At 36.2% G+C, this 25900-nt stretch overlaps 1 protein-coding gene across 2 annotated transcripts; it reads right to left on the bottom strand.

Annotated features, from left to right (window-relative positions):
• Positions 1–287: 287 nt before the first annotated feature.
• Positions 288–24701, bottom strand: atp6v1h (ATPase H+ transporting V1 subunit H). 2 transcript variants are annotated; one of them, XM_067474914.1, is made up of 14 exons: positions 24551–24701; positions 23724–23918; positions 23168–23267; positions 21721–21810; positions 20953–21066; positions 19226–19330; positions 18155–18211; positions 17105–17202; positions 16097–16289; positions 12355–12533; positions 11787–11912; positions 9494–9595; positions 7691–7804; positions 288–627 (listed from the first exon to the last, which is right to left on the bottom strand). In XM_067474914.1, exons 2-14 carry the CDS (start codon positions 23825–23827, stop codon positions 558–560), a joined length of 1452 nt encoding a protein of 483 aa, XP_067331015.1. In that variant the 5' UTR covers positions 23828–23918; positions 24551–24701; the 3' UTR covers positions 288–557. The 2 variants fall into 2 exon arrangements, with proteins under 2 accessions (XP_067331015.1, XP_067331016.1); XM_067474915.1 differs by lacking the exon at positions 18155–18211.
• Positions 24702–25900: the final 1199 nt, after the last annotated feature.

Here is a 25900-nt window from a genome sequence, read left to right as displayed (position 1 = left end):
TTGCATTTCCTCGGGGGCATATACACACAATCAGTTTACTTGTACACTTGTAACATTCAATGCAATGCAATTCCACCTCTATGTTGCTCATAATATTTAGCTATGTTTGACAGTCAGAAAAACAAATTTGTGTATTCCTCAGCTACTCTTGACATGTACACCTTAGAAGACATTCAAATAGGGCTTAATAAGGAAACTCTATTTTATTAATCTGGGTAATCTCTTTCTTATTTGTAAGCTCAGCAACAATTTAATCCTGAGCAGGAAATGCAGACACAACAGAGGAACACCATAGACTTTTTTATTGGGATACATACAACATTTACAGTACAGCTTTAAATAACTTGCACGAAAGTTACACATCACAGCTGAGAGGGCACGACACCAAGCACAAGAGTCGAATCAAGTAACATCAAGGGGTGTAGATGAAGGAAGAAACCACACTTAGATTTTCAGGTCATTACACAATTAAATTTGATTATTTAAATGGCAAAGACCAATGTACATATAGTACACACACTCATTCACACAATAAAATACACATGCACAAGAGCAGTTTAGCTTCGAGCTGCCACAGCCGGAGCTTGCTGCTGATCACTGGACTGGAGCTGTCTTCCCAGGTACTCCCTGTTAAAAATAAAGAATAATAAAAAAAATTACAGTCACCACATACACAAAATCCACTGTTTAACATTTTGGAAAACAGAGTTGGACGTGAACACTGATATCAACCTCATGTCTGTTTATACTATAGGAGAATGTTTTATGTTTAGTAAAACATTTTCTACAGGAAATTGTGATAAGGTGTTTTTTTTTTCAGCCAAACTTGTTAATGAGTGAGCTTTAGAGGTGCTGCTAATCATATTTTGCTACTGTTGAACACAGGCAGGCTACCCAGTTATCATGCTAAGTTAAGCTCCCATCAAGTCCAGCTTCATATTTACAGTATGGACGTACAGAAGTGGAATCAATTTTATCATCTATCTGCAAGAAAGCAAATAGGCACATTTCCAAGGTTTATCTGCTGCAACAATAAAATGTATTCTTATGAATTCTTTATTATCTTTTATTATCAGAGTTTTAACTAAGTTTCTCATTTTGAGAATAAATCTCCCGGTTATTCTGACCTACATATTATGTTAGTCCATGCTGAACTACAATGCTATTATTTTGAAAGGTCACACTTCTCCTTCAGGTCTCTTTTTTTGCAGTAATGTGTTATCATGACACCTTATTGCTATGAGAAATATAAAATGCCTCTCAGAAACCTTAAAAAAAGAATTAAAATAAAATAGGGAAAAGGCTGCCAAATCCATCAAATTTTGTCCTCAGTGGGTTGAGAGCTGACAAACACTATTCATCTCTCTTTTTTTTTTTTTTAACAGAGCAACAAAGCAACAAAGCCGACAGGGCCTGCTAATCTAGTTCTGTATTTTCACATTGGTAATTTTCCTTTATTTACACTAATTTAGGCAATCACAATGGTGAGTTAATACAGCACCATATGAAGAACTTGTTCAACCTTTTTGCAAGTTTTTCCCATCATTAAAATGTCACATACTGCTCATTTCTGGTCAAAGCTTTCAAGCCTGTGCTTGATGAACAATCACAAACTTCAAATCAAATTAAACCAGAACACATGTTGGAAATAATTACTTTCAAGGGCCAAAATTCAGCACACATGGGGATTTCACTGATTAACACAAAATTAATTAAAAACTGACAAATTATTTATGTTTTTGGTGGAAATTAATGCCTACGGATGCTCCAATGATCACTCATACTTAAACTGGATCAATTCAAACCTTTCTACGATAAAAGATCTAAAGCTTCTGCTCTTTTAACATTTCTGGCAGCAACTCACTCACTGTGTTGTGGACAATTTCAGCGTTTCAAAGGAAAACATATGTGCCATCAAAAAGTCTCCACACTTCACCAAAGTTGTCAGTGGCAACCTTTACAGTAAATAGCAAATAGCAGTGATATGTGCTGCAGCAATAATTGGAAAAAAAATCGGGAGTTGTAAAGTCACTGTTCTGCAGCCAAGGTGCTTTCTGATTTATTTATCTGCAGCTGCTGTATAATTTATACCTACACAGCAAAATAAGTCCTGGATGTTATAGAAGTATAATTTCTAATTAGTATAATATTAGCAACCTTTAAATCAAAGATTTAATATGAGATTTTACACCGACCCACTCATCTAGAAAAAAAAATCTATTTCAATTTCTTGTGGATGTTGTTTTCATAGATTTTTTTTTTTTATTCATTTGTCTCCAAATCCTGATGTTGTTAAACTGGTGGCTTTCGTTTAAAGATGTAATTGTTGCACACTGAACATGATGGCTGATGACCAGTAGAAGGTTATTTCTCCAATAAAGTTGCTGACAGGCTGTGGACATCCAGTGTTTTCCTTCATTTTATTTCAGTTTTCTTTGGTCTCCATCTACCATGTAAGTTTCCTACAGTGACACGATGGTTTTGGATATACTGCTGTTTTTTTATTATGTTGTAACAGCAGCATATTATATTTATGTTCTGTACTTTAGATGTTATGTCAATCTAAGTGTCTTCACCTGACTGAAAGAAATTATCCCATTGAGGACAATATAGTTAAAAGTAAATTCAAAATTTTAAGCTGCTCCTTTAAGACATACCAATATAATACTGGCTTAAAAATAACCTGAACAGTGTTGCGTTTTGCATTCGCAATGCATTTTGTAAAAAGCATTCAAAAACTGAAAAGCAGCAGTACAATCTATTCAGTGATCATGTCAGTACAGTACAGGCACTGGAGAGAAAAAAAAAAAAGGTGCTTCAAAGCATAAGCGATCACTTGAAATTTCACCAAGGTCAGTTCTCTACTCTTATCAGTTTTTCCCCCACTCCCTGCCCATGACCTTTCAAAGGAGTACATTGAGATCTTGAACACACATTTGAGTGACTGGCTAACGTACAACACAGCTTATCAGCATATAAAGAAATGTCAATTACTGATTTGTAGAGAAAGAACTGGTTCAGTCTAGACACTGAGGCCAGTACAGCATGAGGAGAGATTGACTGTCAATACATGATGGGCTTAAACAACAAACCATCAATACAAAGGAGAGTGGAAAACATTACATTCTTTCACAACCTATTCAAGATCCGACAGTCTATTAAAGAGAACGACTTTTTAAAGCAGAGTATGACTTTTTAAAGGCTACAAAGATAAATAGCTATAGTTTCTCAGTTCACACATTCATCTTTGCTGTTGTCATGACAGCAGGGGCCTTCAGTAAGCTGGATGAGATCTTCTTATAGAAACAACAACAACAAGGTAACCCACTCAAGGTGAAGGTGGGTGCAGTTAGCGGCTTTGATAAAAAAAAAAAATTAAGAAAAATTATCCAATTTGTGAGTGAATGAGACTGTGACTCTTCAAAGTAAAACAGAAGAAAAAAAATTACCACCTACTTTAAAATGTCTTGCTCTACACAGTTTTCTGTTTTCATAAAAGCAATGGAAAAGGCAGCACATTATTCAATGTGACGTAACACTCTTGAGCCATAAACCCCCCAACCCCCTGCCTCACATAATGGGTCCTGTCGAGATAAACAAACTAGAGAAAAAGCAGCCAGAACATAACAGAGAAAAATAACAAATAGCAATGCTTAAGTATTTTCCCCATTGTCTGTTTCTAACCCAATACATTCATTCCAAACAAATTAGCTGTTGTGCTGCTGCATCATCCAGCTGAAGCAGGGCCTGATGTCACCTGAAGTTCATTACAAAGGGGAGGCAGGAGCAAATTAAGACTTAGAAGAAGTAGAATTTAATTTAAAAAACAAAACAAAAAAAACGCAAGAAGAGATGAATGTCTTCAAATGCGATTTGACATGCAAATACTATAATATAAAGCTAAATAAAAGGTAGGAGTGATGAAATACCCATTATCAAATCAATTTTGTCTTGCTTATACAGATGCACTGAATATGGTATCAGGTGTAAATGCAGAGTATGATTCATATGCAAGTGTAATCCCCGTTTTTCCTTTGTTGTCTTTGTATGCAGCCCCCAGTTGTCTATTATCGTTCCTCCATACAAAACTTTCTTCCATCTTTTTGGTCTCATATTAATTTGTCACCATCTTCCTATAGCTTTACTTCTCATTTATTCTCATTCACCACAGAACGTTCATGTTATAAAATCAAGGTTCTGGAATTTACTGCAGTACCAAATACATTCATAAAACATTTTTTGTAGCTAAAATCACAAAAAAAAAAAAAAATCTGGACATTAAAAGACACCTCATAAATAAATCACATAATAGGTATTGAGATTGTAAATGCAGTTTCAATTGAAGTGAGGGATGATAAAATTCAGAGTTCCTGTTTTGTGCAACAACATTTTCAAAAGCTAGATAAACCTATAATGAAGCTTCTGCAGCCTGAGCTAATTAATCTACAAAAGTTAGATTGTTTTTGTACTTTACCCCTTTGTGTTTCCTAGGAAACAGTTCTCTGCTGAGCCCCAGTGGATGAAAAATAAAAGAACAGGGAATATGGTGCTGAGGAGATGCAACTTTTGACAACTTTTACTTAATTTTCAGAAATCATACGCTCGTAATAAAGCTACAGCATGCAACGTTTTACTTTTCAATATACAATCCAAAAATTCAAACAATGTTATTGTGAAGAAGAAGGCTGTTGATGCTTCCTGTGACCCAGATTCAAATAACTGCACTGGTAGCAGTGTATATATTTGGAAGCAAGTTGCTTCTAAAGGCCTATGATTGAACTCTGATTGAATTTTAATGGTTTCTATGTGATTAGTAAGTTTGGTAGCATTTTTATTTACTATGCAGCATGGCAGCCCAAGGCAGAGCTGAGTCAGAGCAGGTAGAAGAAAGGCTCAATTGAGTAAGGCGGACTGAGTCATGAGTCATTTGTAATATTGACAATACAGCTGTGTGATGATGTGTGCATAGGTACCGTAAACATGACACCAACCCAAACTCTTTACAAGAAAGGATTCAGATGAATCTGTGATAAAAAATAAGTGATCCTATATAGAGCAGCACAGTGGTGGAGAGGTTAGCCCTGCCACCTCACGGCTTTATCTAAAGCTATCAAAGATTCACTTTCAACAAAGAGAAAATAAATATCCATTGCAACTACAATACTAAATGTCCAATGACCAGTTTGATTAGCTTGTCATTTTTATATTCATTCTCATATGTTGTCCTAGAAACTCATTCTGTTTAAAGTGCATCACAAAAACACATAGGCGCTGCAGCTAAGACTTTATACTCTTATAAGGAGGAAGAAGGAAAACCTGCGATTAGTATTTGAGGATGATGATGAGGAGTTTTTCGCAGGACCTTCAAGTCTGCATGCTGATGTGACTTGTGGTCTAAAAAATGTTGTTGAATTATGATATTTCCATATCATCATTTAGACCTTTATTCCAAAAACGTAAAAAGAATATGTCAATACTTTTGTAAGCCTTATATTGCCTACTCCCAAGAGGCAGAATATTATACAAAAAAGGAAAGCATGTTCTGTTCATATGGACATCTGACTGTTTCATGACACACTTGAAAAATTGTGTACCTATTTTTTCCCCCTTGAAAAGTACAGAATTCAAGCAGAGTGGAGAAAATACATCTTGCTTTATATTGTAGATCAGTTAAGAGAACGTGTTTTCCTTTCTTTTCATAACCAAACAAGACTGAAAACCTTTGTGTTAAAGTGAATAAACACACTTCTGCCCACACTTCAGTGAACATACAGTTTACATGGAACATCAAGATAACTTAAATGGGAAAACAGCACTACGCTGATATTGAACACAATACATCCATCCACACTCACTCATGGAGTGATGTGTGCTTTAGATAGCGGCAGCAAAACAAACACATTTTCTGTTGTTGCTTGTTTTGTTTTTTTTAGTGTTTCCAAGCGATCCATTAGACAGAAACACACACAAAGGCGAAAAGTGAGCTGAGTGTTTGGATCACAAGAAAATCTAAAGAGTGGTGCCTTAACATTGATGCTGAAGTGCTTTAGTAAAAAAAGCATATAGAATTATGGTGCTGGTGACAGGTGGAGGATTTTTAATGGCAGATGCTAATGCTAATTCCCTGAAGCTTAAAGAGATAAGTACATACCATCGCCAGATTTCCAGAAGGGTAATGGATCCCTCAAATGTGTCAGAGTTTTTAAGTCACAGAGCTGATATTTTTGACTTGGACAATCTTAATGATGTACAACAGTACGTTGATTGATTGATTGATTGATTTTTACAAATGAAAGTATTCAAGATGGAAAAGATGATAATCTTTTCTCGGCATACAGTATTTTCTGTTTCTGCTATACTATAGCTGTAGGAACCAGAATTAATTGGAATGAATGAATAGGGAATTTGCTGATATTTTCATTGTTACTTTGTAATTATGTGTATAAGGTCATGTGAGAAGGCTCACACACACAGACACACGCACGCGCAAAGGCTTAGTTGAGAGAGGGAGTGAGTGGGTTGCTTTTTCTTTAAAATTTTGACCAATGTCTGGTTGTTTGTTATTTTGCTTCCAACTTAGTTTTGATTAGAAAGATATTTTGGATCTCAGTGAATTTCTTTTGTTCAGTATATCAGATAAATATACCCTCACTGCAGCCACTTACTGAAAATTAATTCACACACAAAATAAAGTCATTTTCTATAAGTGTTTCCCAAGCAAATAGAAGCAAATAGCAATTTCCCCCAAAATATATGCTGTGCGACAGATGGCTCTCACCAAACAGCAGCCTACTGAGCTAACTATCATGTGCAGAGGCACAGTCTTTAACATCAGCCACACTGACTGCACAAGCTAAACAACCATAAAGATGAACCGACAGGCAACAAGAGTGACTCTCACATGCATTCAGGTGAGACAAATCCTTTAGAACCAGAAAACGTCTGTCTTTACTTTGTTCTGTGAATTTTCTGTAAACAACTAAAACTTGCTGTAGAGCTGGTAGGTAGTAGTCACGTTTTAACATTTGAATACTGATGCAATAAACACATATTTAAATATGTCAGGACTGTTAACTTTTATCTTCTTTTCAGCCCACAAACGTCACTATTTCTCACCATATCACCACCCAACTTCAAACAAAGCAAACCTATAATCAGCCTTTAATCATCATGTTGGGGATTGTTATTTCCATGTCAGAAAGGCTGGTTCCAGTGAAGCCTTAAGGGCTAATTTATGTGGGCAACTTGTGGGTAGAGATATATATATATATATATATATATATATATATATATATATATATATATATATATATATATATATATATTTTTTTTTTTTTTTTTCTGTGTCTGGTATATTATAGCTGGAGGAACCAGAATTAATTGGAATGAATTTATAGGGAATTTGCTGATATTATTATTGTTACTTTGTAATTATGCGTATAAGGTCATGTGAGAAGGCCCGAAAGTTATTATGGCTTACAAACACACATACACACACACACACACACACACACACACACACACCTGTTTACGTGTGAAGGCTTAGTTGAGAAAGAGTGAGTGGGTTGCTTTTTTAAATATTTAATTTAAACTTACATTTTTAATTATTTTTTATTTGTATTTTTTTTTATATTTACATTTTAATTAAATTGTTTAAGTTTTAAAAGAAATCACATTAAAGTGTTCATACCAGTTGTGAACCATGAGCTTCTGCACAGCCAACAAGGCGTTGTAACGAACAAGCTGGTCCTCATGGTGCATATGATTCATCACCAGTTGTTTGCCACCCAGCTGCTCAATCACCCTGGAATGGGAAAAATAAAAGAAATAATGGAGGAGAACCTTTATCCACACAGAAAAAAAAGGTACCATTTTCATTTTCTGGTCATTTAATGGTCCAGCATTTGACAATCGTCCAAGTATCTTATGAAGGGTCAGTGGCCTTGTAAAAGGAGGTAATGCTTTGAAAAAGAAAAACAGACCTGCATAATGCATGTGATAACCGAGTAAATTACCTGTCCACAGAAAGGAAAAGTAGGTGAAAATAAAAGAACTCTGCATTTGTACTGTTACATATAGGGAAACTGATCCTACTGTGGTTTAATTACCAGCATAAGGCTGGAAATGATTAAACCTTAAGATTCTGACCACTCAGAGGACGATAGTGAAGATGACTGAAAGAAAAGACTTCTTGAAGCTGAGCATTACTGTACAGTTTTTTTATTGTGTGTGTTGTTGTGAGAAGTGGACTGTTGTGGCGTGCAGGCCAATCAGTGTGTTTAGAATTAAATATGGCCCAATACAGCCACATGGGGGGATCTGGCTAAAAGTTTCCTAATTAAAAGTAAGTTGGAGTCAAGGAGAAACATGGCTCAGGTATTCTTTTTGAGGAAAAACAGCTGCTTTCTCTTTCAGTAATTGTCTATACAAATTAATATTAAGGCGCTTGAGAGAGAAGTTTTTTACATTTACAGTATGAAGCAATCCCTCAACTACATGAAACTTGCAATAGCACACCATGTAGAGTCAACAAACAGACTCTGAGGTTTGTGCAAGTCCCAATTCATTCCCGGAACAGATTGAAATCTTTTGTGTCATGGCTTCAATATTACACAGTTGCTGCAGATTTGTCATCTGTACATTCATGCTGTGAATTTCCCATTGTATCACATCTGTGAGGTGCTCTAAAAGGGCTCCACTAGATTGAGATTTGGTGACTGTGGAGACATTTGAAGTAATTTGTGAAACAGCACAAGGTGATATGTATTTTCTGACATAACATATTCTTCTGCTGGTGTTTATCGATCCCGGATTCTGCTCTACAGTTGTTGCAGGGCCCCTGTCTCCTTAGTGCTTTGGGTCAGGTTGGTCGCTACAATTTTCTTAAATGCATTTCTTAAATGAAAAGATGCAGCGGCTTTCAAGAAGATCTGGGTGGTGAAACTGCTTTGTTCCATAAAAACAAAAATACAAAGAAACAAACAAAAAACTGTCTATACTTCATTCAGTGGAGGCCACTAAAGCCTCTATGTGCTGCCCTGACTACCAAGAAAAGCCCATTCACTTTTTATTTGCCTATTTAATTTTCGCTTTTGGATCTTCCAAATAAAATTTTTTTTGCCCCAACAGCTGCTGTTTATTTACCTTTGTGCATAAACATTCAGCAACATAAGCTGTTTCTGAAATAGCATCATACTTGTCTTGCACCAACAAATCTTCCCCCGTTTCTTCCCCATTGTGAGGTTTGATCTGAACAGCTACCAGACTTTTTCACCATGTCTACATGCTTTGATGACTTTGTTGTGAATTGGCTCTATATAAATAAAGTTGAGTTGAATTGAATTGAATTGAATAGTCGTTGAACCCTTTCTGATTTAAACAGCTTCAACTCAAAGACACTTATAATTGTTAACTTTTGGTGATGGAGGCTGAAGTCAGTGTAGACCGAGCATACTGGACACGTAAGTGCTTAAGTAAGTGTTCAGTGCCTTACCGTTTGCCTCGTGGGTAATGTCGCACATACTCTCCAACATCATGAGCTGCCACTGCTATAACTTGAGGATCATCAGACACCTCTAACAATCTTGTCAGTATCCTGTGAAACAAAGGCAGATAAAAAGGAGGACATTCAAACGATGAGGTTTATCTTTATCATGAGTCAAAGACAATTGTTTTTTTGGATCAGATACTTCTAAGATGCTTTTAGTTTCTAGGAAAGCAACAACAAATGCCCACGTTTCCAAGGGGTAGATGAAGAGATGCACTCATCTCTTAGAAAGGTTAATGTTGTCATAAAACTGAGATAAATATTAGGTAAAACACTAAAACCTAAATTTAAGGAAAGGAGATGAGGCATGCTCCAGAAAAGTAACACCTCCAGGCTAAAAGTGAGGCAAAGCATGGATGAGGTTCAGCTGGAGAGACTAATAGAAAAGGAAAGTAATTTAAGATGAGATGATGCCAGAGCTGATTACAGAGAGAGGATGGTGAGGAGATAATGAGATGCGTAGTTCAGGATTTTCACTCAATGTCAATAAGCCCAAGAGAGTATGTGACAGGAATAAACTGAAAAAAAAAAAAAAGACACAGGTACAAATTGATGTTTTATCTTTTGAGATCTGAGTCCTTAGATTGGAAGCACACAACAAGAATGAAAAGCAAAGTCAAGGGCCGGAGCAATCACCACATAAGATGGGGCCGTTTTTTTTATGACCTGAAGCGGTGTTACTAGACACATGAATGTTAAGTTTTGTTAATCTTAGCTGTATTTAGTTTTTTTAGTTGAGCTTTTTAAGAACAAGAAGCTATGGCAGTGAAATAGAACAGACCTAAAATAAACCATTTATTTGTAAAAGTATAAAGCATTGTAGTAGAAACCTTTAGATGGAAGAGCGACTCATCTGAACAATGACATTAAACAGTGATTACAAATAAATTTAAAATGGTAATGGTTTGAAAATAACCTTGACTTTTGTAAAACATCAATATACGCATTAGATTTCAGCTTTAAGAACAAATACGAATGAGTCTGTAGCTGTGAAAGTGGCTCTGTGAGGCCACAAGCTCAGCTGTTGCTTGTTGTGTATGCTAATGTTGTAGTTTTGCAGCTATTTTATCATTAATCCAACATAAACATTTACGTTTGATCAAATATGGTGCAATAAATTAAAGGTTATTAAAAGTCATTCTGAGGGAAAAGGTAATTTTTCTGTTTGTTGGCAAACCATCCAGGAATCGTTGAGACATTTTATAAAACCATAACAGTTAACCCCATTTTAGGGGCGGCTGTAGCTCAGTTGGTAAAGGCAGTTGTCCACACTATATGTCGAAGTGTCCCTGGGCAAGACACTGAACCCCTAACGGCCCGTTCCCCTCCCCAGCAGTGCAGTGCTGGTCCAAGCCCGGTAGAAATTGGGGAGGGTTGTGTCAGGAAGGGCATCCGGCGTAAAAACTGTGCCAAATCAACATGCGGACAATGATCCGCTGTGGCGACCCTGAACTCAAGGGATAAGCCGAAAGGACCAAAAAAAAAAAAAAAAAAAAAAAAAAGTTAACCTTATTACACCACTAGAGGAAAAGCTCAGGATCACTAAAGTGAGTGGCATTCATTCTTTGGGAATGACCCAAATTTTATGGTAACCCATCATAAAGTATAGTGCATAAATCCAGATACTTTTGAAGACAAATGGTTAAAATGTGTAAACACTGTAAGAAAGCAAAAGTCAGGAACTTATGCACTAAGGACTGGAAATAAGAAGTTTCTGATAAATTGCTGTTTTTTTTGTCCTTTCGGCTTATCCTGTGAGTTAACAGTCGCCACAGCGGATCATTGTCCACATGTTGATTTAGCACAGTTTTTTTATGGCGGATACCCTTCCTGACGCAACCCTCCCATATTTCTACCGGACTGGCACTGCGCAGCTGGGGAGGGGAGTGTGCCGTTGGGTGTTCAGTGTCTTGCACTGGACAGGGACAGATTAATTTCTATCTCTTGGTTTCAAATTTTTCCAAACACTTGCCCAGTTTAAAATGTTTAAAAACAAAAAGGAATTCCTTCCCCCCCCCATTTGGAAACTATTTTCTAAAACCAAATTTTTATATGCAACTTATAGCAAATCATCATCAACCAAATTGAGTCTTTTAGTCTCAGCTGGCATACTGACATTTTTAATACAAATTAATATCAACCCATGTGAAAACATGATTACTAGTTTGCCAAAAGTAAAAAAAACAACTAGTTTTTTTAAAGGCCACTGTGTTTTGTTACAGCTTATGCTTCATCTTACTTGAGGAGCTCATAGTTCTTCTCATTCAGGCGGACGGCGTTTTCACGCCAGAACTTCTCAGACTTGTGCACAGGACTCCACTCCAGACGACCTGACTTGAGTTCAGAGCTGTACTCATCAAATGAACTGTTGAAAAAAATAGATCACTGCCGTTATTTGTCACACTCTACCTGTCAGAGAGGTGATAATTCTACTATGTGTTTATTATTAAGGTCAAAGTGGGTTTTGGAGTCGTACTGCAGTGCATTAGAAAAAGAAGTGGCTCTAAAGTTTTGGCCAACTCATTCATTTTAAATAGGGTGGACAAAAAAATTAAAGTAGTTGTACAAGTAGAATTTATGGCAGAGCCACTGTATTGATTATTAAATAATCAATTTAAATTCAAAATGTATTTAGGAAACCGACTAGCATCAGAAACATGACATAGTCACATATAGTACATATTCAATTGTTTAAAATAGGGGCTCAAGGACTTTTTGTTATAGACATTAATATACAGAATGTGTTTCATTGGCAGAACGTTTAACAAAAATTAAACATTATTCATGAAATGAAGACCTCTGAGTACCTGAGATCTTGCACACTCTCTCCCAGACTCTCCAGCAGGAACTTGATGTCTTCAGTGATGTCCTCATCATCGTACTTCTGCTGCTCAAGGTTCTCGAGCTGCTTTAGCACCTTGCACTGAATCATGGCCAAAGCATACTCCTGACGAGTCTCCCTTTCTGGAGATTTCTCTAGAAGATTCTGTCAAAGAGTGAGAAGAATGGATTATATATTGGCAATATATTCTATATTGTACTCCCAAGCAATTAATTTTAGAAATACTATCTGAAACAATACACTTATTCATATGAAACTAGTAAAACAAACATAGTAGATTGCTTAAAGACTTTAACTAATAGACAGAAAATAACAATTTTTAAAAAGTTTATTGTTTAAGCAATTAAGCTAAAAAAGCAAATTACAACTTGTGTAAAGAAATTTTTTGTACTTTTAAAACTTCTAAAACAAAAAACATTATCTAATAATAAACACAAATAGGAACAGGCATAATACCAACACATACAAATCAGTGTGAAGTGTGAAACACTTGGTATTAACACTTAACTTTTCAATATTTTGTTATATTACAGCCTTAATCCAAAACGGATCAAATTAATTATTTTCATCAAAATCTTGGAACAAGACAGCAACGCTAAGCACACAGCCATGATAACAAAGGAGTGGCTAAGGGACAATTCTGTCAATGTCCTTGAGTGGCCCAGCCAGAGCCCAGACTTGAACCCCATTTCATATCTCTGTGATTTTTTTTTCTCTGGAGAGATGTGAAATGGCTGTGTACTGAAGCTCCTCATCCAACCTTGCTTGAGAGGTACTGCAAAGAAAAACTGCACAAAAATAGGTGTTCCAATCTTCAAGCATCATACTCAAAAAGACTTGAGGCTCTAATTGGTGCTAAAGGTGCTTCAACAAAGTATTAAGCAAAGCCTGTGAATACTTATGTACTTGTGATTTTTTTTTTGTTATAAATTTGCAAAGATTTTAAACAAGCTTCTTTCATGTTTTCATTAGGGGGTATTGTTTGTAGAATTTTGAGAAAAATAATGAATTGAATCCATTTTGAAATAAGGTTGTAACATAACAAAATGTGGAGAAAGTTAAGTGCTGTGAACACTTTCTGGATGCACTGTATTAACACACACACTGTAATATAAAGAGTTAAACAAAAATCATGCAGTCCTATTATCAAAAAACATTGAATATAATGAATTTCCTCTGAGGTAGATAGATATATCCTATAAAACTAGGATTCAGGCTTCAGCTTTAGGTGTTGTGATTGAGGTGTGAAAGGGATGAGCGCAGAGCTGCACTGTAACAAGGACATGATGTTCAAGTATTGTAAAGGCTATTTTTGAGGCAAGATCTTGGGACAAAGATCCAGAAACTCAATTTGAGCCTGTAATTGAGAGAAAACCCCAATGGCCAAATATTGGAGTGGCACAAAAGAAAATTGGCTTTAGCAGTGGAACTAAGATAGACCATAAATTATACTCTGATTGAACCCCTTAAGCCAGCATTGAGAGCAAAGCTACAGCCATCTATAAATATCTGACTATTTTTTTGTCAAGAACCTGGGATGTATTCACAACATCAATTTCAAGCAGAACAAATAGAACAAAACACTACAAATGTTTGAAGCCTGCTTGCTTTGAAAGCCATATGGCTATGAGAAGTTTCTGATTTTCGGAAACATAATTGAACATGGGGTTCAAACAAAATTACACAATGATCAGTATCAGAGTTGGGTTAGGGCAAACACAGTAGAACTGCATTGGAGAATAGTATGTTTAAGGTTTTCCAGATGGTCAGAATAATTTGAGTCACATCACTGGTCTCATGTGGTGAGAAAAACATTTATATAATTAGCAACTCTAAGAAAAATAGCAACATATAGAACAATATTTTTGTAAAACAAATATCTTCAACAGTGAAAATCCAAACACGAGAGCCTTTGAGTCTCTACAACTAATTCTCCATTTGATGGTGAGTGACAATGTTTTGTAAGCTCTTCTGATTCTAAATCAACCACACACAACATATGGCATATACTGTAACTTAAATGACTTTAGGGAAAACCAACATAATGTCAGAATAATTGAGGGTCTCCCTTCGCTGCCCATTACTGCTTTTAGTTAGCTGTGAAATAGCAGTCAAACTGACCTACAAAAAGTTCTCTGACCAATTAAGAACAGAGCCCCATTCTTTTATGGGTGCATTTATACACGCTCGATGTGACAGCTCTGCCGACATGAGAGGTGTGATGAATATGCTCTGAGGGAAATTCAAAGCAAGGACACATGCAGTACTTTGAGACAAACATAATACAAAACAACATACTCTCTAGTATTTGCTCTGAAGCTAATTTTAGTAAACAAAACACATAGGAAAAAGCAGTCCATTAGGAAAACCACTCTGCATTTGCATAGGTTACAATGAAATACTGATGGAAACTGGCTTATAGAAAATTATAGACAGCTGTAAATATATGCCTTGAGATTGGGTTTGAGAATCCTCTCACTTTCCTCCACTGGTGTATAAGCTCATGTTTCAATCATGTAATCAATGACATTTACAACATCATTGTACTCAGAGGAAGTTCACTGAGGCTGGCTGATGTTGCTGGCGTGGACAAAACTAAAATATCACTGAGTGCAAATTTTCAGTTAAAAATCCATATTTCTTTCAACTGGTTGATTTGACATGAATATTTTTTATGGTTATGAATATGACGTGTGCCTTGAGTGTCCAGGCACTGGACAAATACAGTACATACACTGTAAATTAACTTGGAGAACAGTGTTTATGTCTGTAAAAAGTGTAAAAATGTAAAAATATTCATTTAAGACTAAGCAGTAATGGATACACTCTTCCGAACATAAAAATACTCCATAGCCATCAAATTGATTTTGAATGCATTTCCCGGATTGTCCGCAGCTTTGTTGGATCTGTGTCAGACTCACTAACGTCTTCTACTTAAAAAGAAGATCAGCATGGGGAGATAAACGGAACCTTTGCTCTTAATTAAATTTTGGCAAGGCAGAGTATGGGGAATTCATTACCTGGCATGAACATACAACACCAATACACAGTTCTTAGAACTACATTAAATATTCATTAGATGTTTTGAGTAATCACAGCAAGGAGCTGAGCAGGCAGCATAATCATAAATCGTATTTATGCATCTTTTATGGCATTCTCATCTGTTGTTTAAGAGTTGTCATTAAAGGTTCCTCTGATGAACAAATATAGAGCCTAATTAGATGCAAATGTTCAAAGTTCTGTGTAGGATTTAGAAACATGCACACTGTCCTCTATCAATGTGAAAAAGCTGGAATAAAATTACGATATACAGACTTTAGAAGGCAATTATTAAAACCCTTCCACTCCTCCACCCCGATTGGTTTTAAGGATGGGGGTTTAAAAACGGTATAGGGAGAGACTCCTCTGCACTGCTGCCTGGCTGTTCAATGAGTCTGGGTTAGTGAAGTATTTCACAGCATCTCTCAAATTTTTTTCAACTAAAATATATTAGAAAATGTTACTTACTCTAGATATAACCTTTACTTCACTGACTCCATATTTACCAGAACTAATGAAAATAGAACATAAAATGTCAGTTACCCTATTTTTTGTAAGAAAATGTAAAAACAAAAGCATAATATTGTGATTCCTTAAGAGTCATTGTTTATTTCGGTAAAATGTGGGATTAAAAAGATGGAACAAAGAGTGAGAAATTGTCCACATACCCTGAAGGCAGCCAGAATGATTCGAGTGACCTTCTCCTTGACTGACTCCTGGAGGATGTCAGACAAGGCCGGCACTACGTTGTAATGTCTCAACTGCTCACAGAGTTGAGGACTGAAGGCCAGGAGCCAAACACAGAAGATCATCTGGTATTGGAGCTGGAAGCCACACTTGTTGCTCAGCACGGCTGTAATGCTTCAAAAAAGAAAAAATATGAATTACTAAAATAATAAAAAAAAGAAAGGCACAAGCACAAAGTGCTGGAAATATGACCCCCATCTACAGTTTCTACCACATGTTTTCTAATAGAGGAGCTTTCACAGCTGTGTGCTGAAAGCTCAAAACAGAACCTACATGTTGTACTAATGACCACAGCTAGACAGCGAGTCATACCTTTCCAATATAACCAAAAAGCCTCATAGATGCACAACAAATTTTTACTGCAGTTTATCTAGTCTAATGCAACAGTAAAGCTAGTTTTTGCTATGCAGAGAAAAGAAAAAGTACAGGACGGTAGCTGTAGGTCAGGATGGTACAGAAGGTGAACAATGGTGACATTAAAACTTTTGTGCCACTCCAGTCTGACAGAATCGTGACCTTCTTTTCCCACTTTTTCCCTCAATGTCTCACCCTGCTCCATCTACATTCATATGGTAGTGCCATAACATACTGCATTCATGTAACATGTATAAGTATAAATCTGAGCACAGGAAGAACATGCAAACTCCACACAGAAAGGCCCCCAGCAATGGGCCAGGATTCAACCTGTCAACCCTCTTGCTACGTGGTGGCAACGCTAATCCCTCCATCACCATGTAACCCTGATAAGTTTGCATTTATTGTAACAGTACATATACAATTAGCTTTTTTTTTATATATATATATATATATATATATATATATATATATATATATATATATATATATATATATATAAAAAATGTTTTCATTTACAACCTTTTTCTAAAATATATTTTTTTGCAGACCTCAACTAAGAACTCATGACTCACCAGTTGACTCCATCAGCCTCCACCCAGGCAAACCTATACTCAGTGACCCTCAGCATCAGCTGAAGGCACCCAGCCACACACTGGACATACTGAGAGCTCTGCGAAGGAAAGAGGCAAACATTTACTCAAACGTAAGTGTGAGCGTTGGTTGTGTAATCAGGAAACCAAACAAGATGTTAGAAGGTCAAGTGCAATTAGTTCAGTTCTGAAAAATGAAGTATTGACAAGCAGAGACAGCACATGGAAGAAGAACAGTCCAAAACTTGCATTACCATCACCTATTAAACCTGAGCTATTGCCCATGCAGTTCATTATATGGACACATGGACAACTCATGCTAAATCCAAGACTTTAAAGGTCAATAAAGAGCAATAGCAGGGAAATCCCATCACACCTGAGCTGAATAATGTACATTTAGATATAGTGGAAGAAGCTGAGAGGAAAAAAAATATTGCATTAATTATTCATTAACAAAAGCAAAGTCCAGCAAGAAGAACAAGCAACAGTGAAGACAGAAGAGTAGAGGAGTAGAAATTACCTGGTTGAAAAAGCAGAGGAAAAGATGATGATCAGTAATTAGAGAGCACTCATGTCAATAAATTTCTAAGCACACTTCTCAGAATAATCACGCTATGCTTGAGAAAATTTGGGATATAAAATGGTAGATGCTGCTGCTGTGCAGATGCTATTCCACTTTCCCTTGTTAGCCTAATGTTCAGGAAAAGCTGTGTTTGTCATGCGCTTTCAGCATTAAGGAGAAATGGCTTATGACATGCAATTTTGTACTGTTAAAACCAGCCAGTGGCAGCAAACACCATGCTGTCTAAATGGAAAATGTATCTAATAATGCTCTAACAGACTCAGATCTCCAACAACCTGAAAGTATGTATTAAAAACTGGAGTGCAATAGCCGGATGAGAGAGAAAAAGAGGAGAAAGAAAAAATGTGAAAGTCCAGTTACAGCTGACAGATGTCACTTGCACAAACCCTGACTTTTTTCTTTGTTTTGAAAGCACCGGGTGACTGAAGACACACTTCACTCATACTCACTTCACTGGGGGAAATAGTTCCTGCTCCTGTGCTTTCTGGACCTGTACCTTGTAGGTTCTAATGGGAGATAAACAAAAGAAATAGGGGCAAAATTCACAACCCATCAATTCGAGCTGATTTGCAGCAGCCCTGGTATAGATGAAAGCTTGACCACAAATGCATTTCACGGACAGCTGATGTTTACTGATCCGCAGGCTGGCTGTTGAGGAGGGAAGTAAATATCAAATGCAATCTAGAAGAAGCTGTTATAATTAAAAAAAAATATTAGCAAAACTGAGAATAGATTAAAATCATTCTTTTGGAAGAGCGGCACATGTCTGATTTTAAGACACCTCTGAATATTTCATAAGTACTACTGAACACTGCAGAACCACAAAAGAAACCAGGAATCATTACTCCATTGTTTCTTCTCTCATCTATGGTGTATACATCTGCAAAGGCAAAACCAGGACCTACAGTTCAACTTCAATCACACCATCTGAAAGCCTGACTGGCCTGCTCAAATTTAGAATGAATAAACTTGTTAAATTAATTCAGACAAGGTTGACATCATGGGCCAAATCAATAGGCTTTAATTAGGTAAAAGTAGAGAGAGAAATACGATATTACATTGGCTGTTAAAATTATTTTGAAAATTAAAAAAAAAGGTATAAATTAAACTTTATGAGAACTCAACATTGAACTCAAAATCTAAGAAAACATTAACCTATAACACGATGAATTCAAAGAGAAAAAGTTGTTTGCTTTCTAAAATCAATTATTCAGTATACACAAAAACACAAACTTTTGAAACTAAAGCCTTGTTATGCAATTTGTGAAAATTGATGACCCTGACATGAACACCGTATTAAACAACTTCTACTCATGAAACTGAGCTTTAGAAATCTGTTGTTAGCCACATCAAACAGACAAAACACAATTTGCTATAGTAAAATCGCAAAATATTGAACAAATCTGTGCATGTAGTTAATAGCGTTCTGTATATTGTAAACATCTTTCTAATCAAGATGATTTAGAGAGCTCTATTAAACATCACAGGATGTTTTGGCAGCTATTGCCTGGGTGGTTTACCTGTGAACTAAGTTGGCTTTTGATCCAGTTGAAGTAGTAGTTAAGATCACTTCCCTCCATCAGATCACGACCCCAAGCAGCCAGCTTAGCGATGATCCTTGCAGCCTGATATAAGAAAAACATTTAAATTCATACTGCTGTGCCTAAACGGTGAATATTTACATCAAACACAGCTGCTCTGTTTAAGGTGTACTAAGATGAGCAAGAGCTACTTTTAGCTGTAGCTGATGCATTACAGCATTTAAATTACAGGGAGACAGAAACATAATGAAACCCAAATAAGTGTGAAGGATAGGAACATAGTAACAACAGTCCTTCTATTTAAAATAGCTTGTCTACTAATCAAACACATGCACTGACTGGACACAAAGCATGATCTACAATCCTATCTAAGTGCAAAAATGAAATGAGGTCACATCAACTATCTCATAAACAATTTCAGCTTGTTAAGTGCACCCTGTGCCCTGTCATCAGACAGGAAAGAATTCAGCTCTCCAATTTCCTCCTTGCCAGGAGAGGATGTGTAGAAATAGAGGCTGTAATTTAAAAGCAATAGTCAGCATGGCAGTTGGATTGAGTTAAAATTCAAAGTGTCACAGACTTGAGGTCACATTATGCCCTCCTGCTGGATTCCATCTGGCTGTTATTCTTAATTAAGCTGTGGGCAGCCAATTCAGAGTACTGTTTGTTGTAGGCTGGTCATCTTTTATTTGAAAAGGGTGGAAGGTAGAAATCATTACATTAATTGCCTGCTTTTGAGGAAAAGGAAAGGTTGCTTTTTGAGGAATTATTGATGCCTTGCTATGATGAGAAGCAGAGGGACATCATCTGTGAAAAAGTCATGGCTATAAAAATGTAATGGAACATTTTATCTCTGAAAATATGATCTGATAGATGTTCATTAGCTTGTTTCATATAGTAAATATATTGGGCTGTGCTGAAGCTGTATGGACTAGAGTTATTTACTCAAATACATTAAAGTGCACATTTGTGGACCTCATTCTATAGCCAGAAAATGCCCTTATAACAGTCAATAGCAAAGTTAATATTAATATTAAGTACACTGCACTAAGAATGCTTCAGTGCTGAAAGGATTTTCCAAGCAAAGCTGAAAAAAGCTGACCTTGAAAAAGTATCCAAAAGGCTTTTATTTCGAATGTGTGTTTCCTGTCTGTGTGTGTGTGTGGTTTGTGTGTGTTAACTGTAGGTTCACTCATAGTTTTGTCACTATGAGAGTTATATTTCCTGAAATAACACAAAAATACCTACATCTTAATGTATAATTTGTTGATAAAAAGATAAAAGTTGACTGAAGAGAAGTTGAAAATTCACCAAAAAGTACCTCAAACTAAACCTGCGATTATATAAAAACTGTAAAAGATGTTGAAAAGTGGAATACAAGACTGATAGCTGAAAGTCTTGTGACTTGAACGTTATAAAGTTTAAAGGGTGTTTTTATGTAGCTGAAATCAGGCTCAAGTAGTTAAGTGCCAAAAAACGTACAGAACACGGAAATCAGAAGAAGTATAATAACAATAATAATAATAAAGATTAAGATATCATTACTGGGAAGAGAATACAGTATGTTCTGTGTTCTGTATTGTACTGGGATTTAAAGAAACCAGTTATTCAAATTTTGAAGATGGAATCTGGATGGTGATTTGTACTGTATTTGGATTTTCCTTGACCTGAAATACACTTTTTTCCATTGATATTTCTTAACTCACCATGTGGACAGTAAAAAGGTCCTGACGATTCAGCATGGGAAGGAAATAGGACCAGGCAGTGTTCTTCGTCTTTTTGGCATAGTCAAAGAAAATGTTCACCCTCTGATGGTTCTCCTGTGTGACAGTTAAGGTAAAACCTTATGAGTAAGAGTTCTTGAATAATAAACACTGATATTAAGTCAACTGGCAGGAACATAAAAAAACTTTACAAACAAACAATTAATACTTTGAGAAAAATGTTCCTGTTATAAAAAACTGATTTCTGGATAAGCCAAGATGAAAACATGAAAACAAGTTTTCAGGTCTACACTGTTTAAGTTGAAACCATTTAATATATCATCTACTTGCTAACTTCAATATATTGAACACAAAAATTATAGAATTGTAAAAGAGTTGACATTAGAGTCAGTTACCCTTTTGTGGGGTGGAGTTAATGACCAAGAAATTAAATCTCTATTTAGTTCTTTTTCCCCCATCAGTGTTCTGGACAATTCACAATTTTAATAATTTATTTATTGAGTACATAAAGTCAATACATAAATGAACAGCCCAATTTTTACTGCCTTGCAGCATTGCTATGCATCTGACAAACAAAGGAAAACATCACTAAAAGGCTGCCTTTGTTACATACTGTAAAAATTGTAAGGCGTAACACAGCTGTGCAGCAATAAAAATAAAACTCACCAATAAAACATAAAACAGTATACTGGAGAATGAGCACTCGCAAAACACAGGTGACCTATACTCTGTAATTTCCTTGAACAATACCTGCAGGGTGTCATCAATCAAAGTCAGGATGTACTGGACTGTCTGCTCCTTTGAGATGTGGGCCATCAGGTTCAGGAAGGTCTTTGCACACTAAGTAACAACAAAAAAAACAAGTACATAGAAACTCAGAAATGCACTGATGCACTCCACAAACTACCTCTAAAAACAGTTAATAGAGTACCTCAGGTCAGCAAGATGGTGTGTTGGAAGCAAAGTTTACAAAAAACAAGTTCAGAGTCAACAGTGGTTTTATGCTGTCTGTATACAATGAGTGTGTACAGACTCTCACACAATCCTCTTTTCTTCGTTGCGGGAGCTGCCACTGTTCTTGAACACTGTACTAGTATGCATCAAGTACAGGGGAAGGCTGCTGTTGATGTGTTGCATACAAACACTGGCTATCTAGTTTCTAGTGTGGCGGAAAAAGAATTAACAAGTCTGCTAGGTAAAATAAGAAATTTAGTCCCACTTGAAAGTTTGTTAACCCTTTAGAACTTGAAATGTTTCTGTATAAATAATGCTTAGATTTTCCTTTAAGTAGATAAAAGGACCCTGATTGAAAATATAAATACAATTCAAAATTAGAGTCAGGTGTCAACAGAATATAAATCAAATGTGAGACTATGACATCCTGCTTTATTTAAAGAATAGAAATCTGGGACTCCACTATATGTCTGATCTTAACAACACTCTTTTAGTAGCCCTGCGCTGCTTGATTTCCATCCTACCCACTGTTGATGACTTCATCAGACAATTTCAGTCAATCCGGAGCTGGATAATACTATCTTAGATGAGTGTGGAGTAGCGGAAGACAATATCCTCCAGCTTCTGAATGACTGAACACACCTGATCAAGGTAATCAGCAGTGGGGACTTCAGGAATTGTTAGAAAGCAAGCAGGGGAGGGATTCTAGACGAGAAGGGCTAAGCACCCCTGCCTTGGAAGACGTGCTGTTGACACTCACCAAGCTGGAAAGGATTACTAAAGAATCTATGAGGCGTTTGGAATCTCAAGCAGATCATGAACAAACTGAGAATATTCATTCCAAGTGATGTCACCTGGAGGCATTTTTCAGCTAAAGGTAGAGAGATATTTTAATATAGGGAAATCAGACGTTTTATGGCATTCACTTGCATGTACTAGAATCAAAATCAGTGAAGGTTTCATTTAAGTTCACATACTTCTGCCATACACAAATATTCAAAACTGGACCATTTTCCCCAATAAATAAATAAACATGTAATTATTTCTCATTTATTTGTGTTCCCCTTATCTTTTTCCTTCTAGTTTTTTTAAGAATTGTGTCAAACATGTACTTTGTGTACAAGGAAGTCCAGTTTTGAAGATTGAGAACAGAAAAAAAAAAGGGAACTGCCATAGATGACAAAGTTCCCTAGATACATCAACTATACACAATAACTCATAGATAACGTAAAGATTTTACTACCTGATGCCCTTCACTGGTCAGAATAACATGTTTCTCCTCAGAGTTGGCTACCTCAAACTTTTTGATGAACTCACAGTCTTCTACAGAGATCATCTGACTCCTGTGAGAAAATTAATGGAGACATTTACATGGTAAATGCTGATATTTTAATTGCAGTTATAGATCTGAGTTATAAGATAGATCTACTGTATTAGGCTAAAACATACTGACTCAAAGGGGAAGTATCACACAAGATCATGAATCACTAGTGTTGAAGCAGAACTTCTCTGTGTGCAATATAAGATCAATATATTGAGAAAGAATTGTGTAATTACAGTGTAACATGTCTAAGAACAATTTGCAACGCTGCTTTAACATATTTAACAATATCATACAACAAAACATACAAAAGATGAAGTGTATTCAGCAAATTCTTTACAGAGTATGCAAGTTATGCAAAGAAGAGCACTGAAACTACCTAATATCATTAAAACTGCCTTTTGCAGATATATACACATACTTAACAGTGTCCAGTCAGTACATATAAACATGATGTACTGTTGTAATGTGTACTTACTGCAAGTATGACTGCCAGTTGACCAGATTAGCCCGCACCTCAGCTGCCTTAGCAGCAATGATGTTGGTGGGGACAGCAGCATCCACAGCCCCGCGGATATCCATCCTGTGATTAATCCACTAACGTTACAGTGTATGTCAGGATAAAATCCAGCACCACCGAAATGGAAACAGCTCAGTGACTCGGAGCCTAAAACTGTAAATAGTGCATCATCAAGAACCACAGCAGTCGAACAAGGCAACGCTGGTTGTTTAATTGCCTTTTTAAAAATGATATCGATAAGTAACTGCTACCAGGAAGAGAGCTACTATATAGAAACAGTTGAGCCACGAGTAATTTGGCATTAATACCATACATATTCAAACATGTGTCACAAATATTACCCTTACATTTCATGTCACAAGTTTGACTCAGACTTTAGTTAGCAAGCTAGCAACCCAGTCGCATCAGGTCATGCTAAGTTACTAACATTAGCTTAACCCAATGTCACGACATATTCTGACCTTATGACAACATAGCATTTGGTATTAAACGGTATTAAAGCAGTGGTTAAATAACGCACACATGCAAAAATGTTAAATTAAAACACTATCGGGGAAACAATAAAAACGGTTAGCTAAGTGCCTGCTAGCAAAATAAGCATCGCATGCTAACCTAAGTTAGCTGTGCTAACACAGATTCTTATCCGTTCTGCCTCTCTGTCAAAATAACAACTGCCATCACAGGGCAGAAGACATCCTCCAACAAAATTCAACTAAACATATGTTTGGCAGAGTTATCATATTTGATAACGCGTAACGAGGAAGAAATGCAGGCGAATTACTCACCTTGCTACTGTCCTGAGCGAACAGCTGACAGCCTCAACACAGCGTCTATCATGTGACCATCAGTCACATGCTTCAGTCTGACTCCAGCGGGACACACAAGGTTCGCGTTCACATGAGAGATGCGTCTAAACGATACCAACTACAAATGTAAGCAGCGCTCAGTGACTTACGAAAAACACATTTATGAAAAACTATGTTATATTAAAAAATGAGGGGAATTATAACGAAATTACTCCGCTTTCTTTTGTCAGTTTTAGTTACTAGTGTCTTTCTAGATTAAATTTTTATCTTAAAAATACATATAAAATAATTTTTAAAAAACTAACATTTCTTGGTGACTAAACCAATGTTTTTCAGCCTACATGACAAAGGATCCCAACCAGGCTGTGCCACCAACAAAGCAGTGACTGTTTGGGTTATGTTGTCACTGTAAACTGTATGTCTGTTAGTTGTTTGCAGTAATGATGAAGAAGTATCCTACTTGTATTGTATCTTTTATTTACATAAAAGCAGTAATACATATACTCTGTGTTCCATTCAAAATGCTATATAAGTAACCGTACAAATGTCAAACGATAGTCCTGCTTAGAGTACCAAAAATAAAAGTAGCCTAGTCATTATGCAGAATAACACATATGGTTTATGGTTGAAAATAGATTGATAGATAGATACTTTACTCATCCCAAAGGGACATTCACACCAACAGGAGACTCACAAAAATAATCAGATTATAATATTATTGTATAAAGGGTTAATAAATGTAGATGGGTAAAAAGTATAGTATTTCCTGTTGCCGAGTTGGGAGTAAGCATCATAAAATGAAAATATTAAGCTATGTAGTGGTATCACAAGTATTTCTTATAATATATCTTTTAAGTACTTTTAACATTTTCACTAAAGGTAGCTGCTAATAAGAGTAGGATGCTGTGTTTTGAAATGTCAAGTTTTTACAGCCGTTACTTACTTTGCAATACACGTTAAACATACAAAATACACAATGAGCTCATAAGTATGTGTTGCTCACATATACACACATTTATTAACATTAGCAAGTAAAGATTGGTACTTGCCAGACGTGGTGTAGGGAGCCGATACTAGCTGTCACTGAGTAAGAGGCAAAATACACCCTCCATGAAGAGAGGGCCCATGTTAGTACATGTGTGTTCATGGTAAAAAGGAGTTTTAGGACATTATTTTAGTTGGCACTGAATCGGTTTACTTGGCATCTTCAAACAGCAAGTCAAGGTGAAAAGGAGTTCATAGTAAAAAGGCCTGCTCACCTGCTGACACTATTGTTCCAAACATTTTAATGTATGTAGCACGTACATTTAAATCAACTTAAATTTAAAA

The sequence above is a fragment of the Channa argus genome, chromosome 14, assembly GCF_033026475.1.
Source record: "Channa argus isolate prfri chromosome 14, Channa argus male v1.0, whole genome shotgun sequence".
Classification (NCBI taxonomy): Eukaryota; Metazoa; Chordata; class Actinopteri; order Anabantiformes; family Channidae; genus Channa; species Channa argus.
This window is presented reverse-complemented; position numbering and strand designations above follow the sequence as displayed.

Bases quoted from the DNA above. Each gene is read 5' to 3' on its own strand.
- atp6v1h (XM_067474914.1), bottom strand. From the start codon at position 23,827: ATGGATATCCGCGGGGCTGTGGATGCTGCTGTCCCCACCAACATCATT. The intron at 12,534-16,096 runs GTATGTGGACAA...ACTCTTTGACAG, and splicing joins TCATTCTGGCTGCCTTCAGG to AATCTTCTAGAGAAATCTCC. The intron at 11,913-12,354 runs GTACTCAGAGGT...TTTTTTCAACAG, and splicing joins GAGAGTGTGCAAGATCTCAG to TTCATTTGATGAGTACAGCT.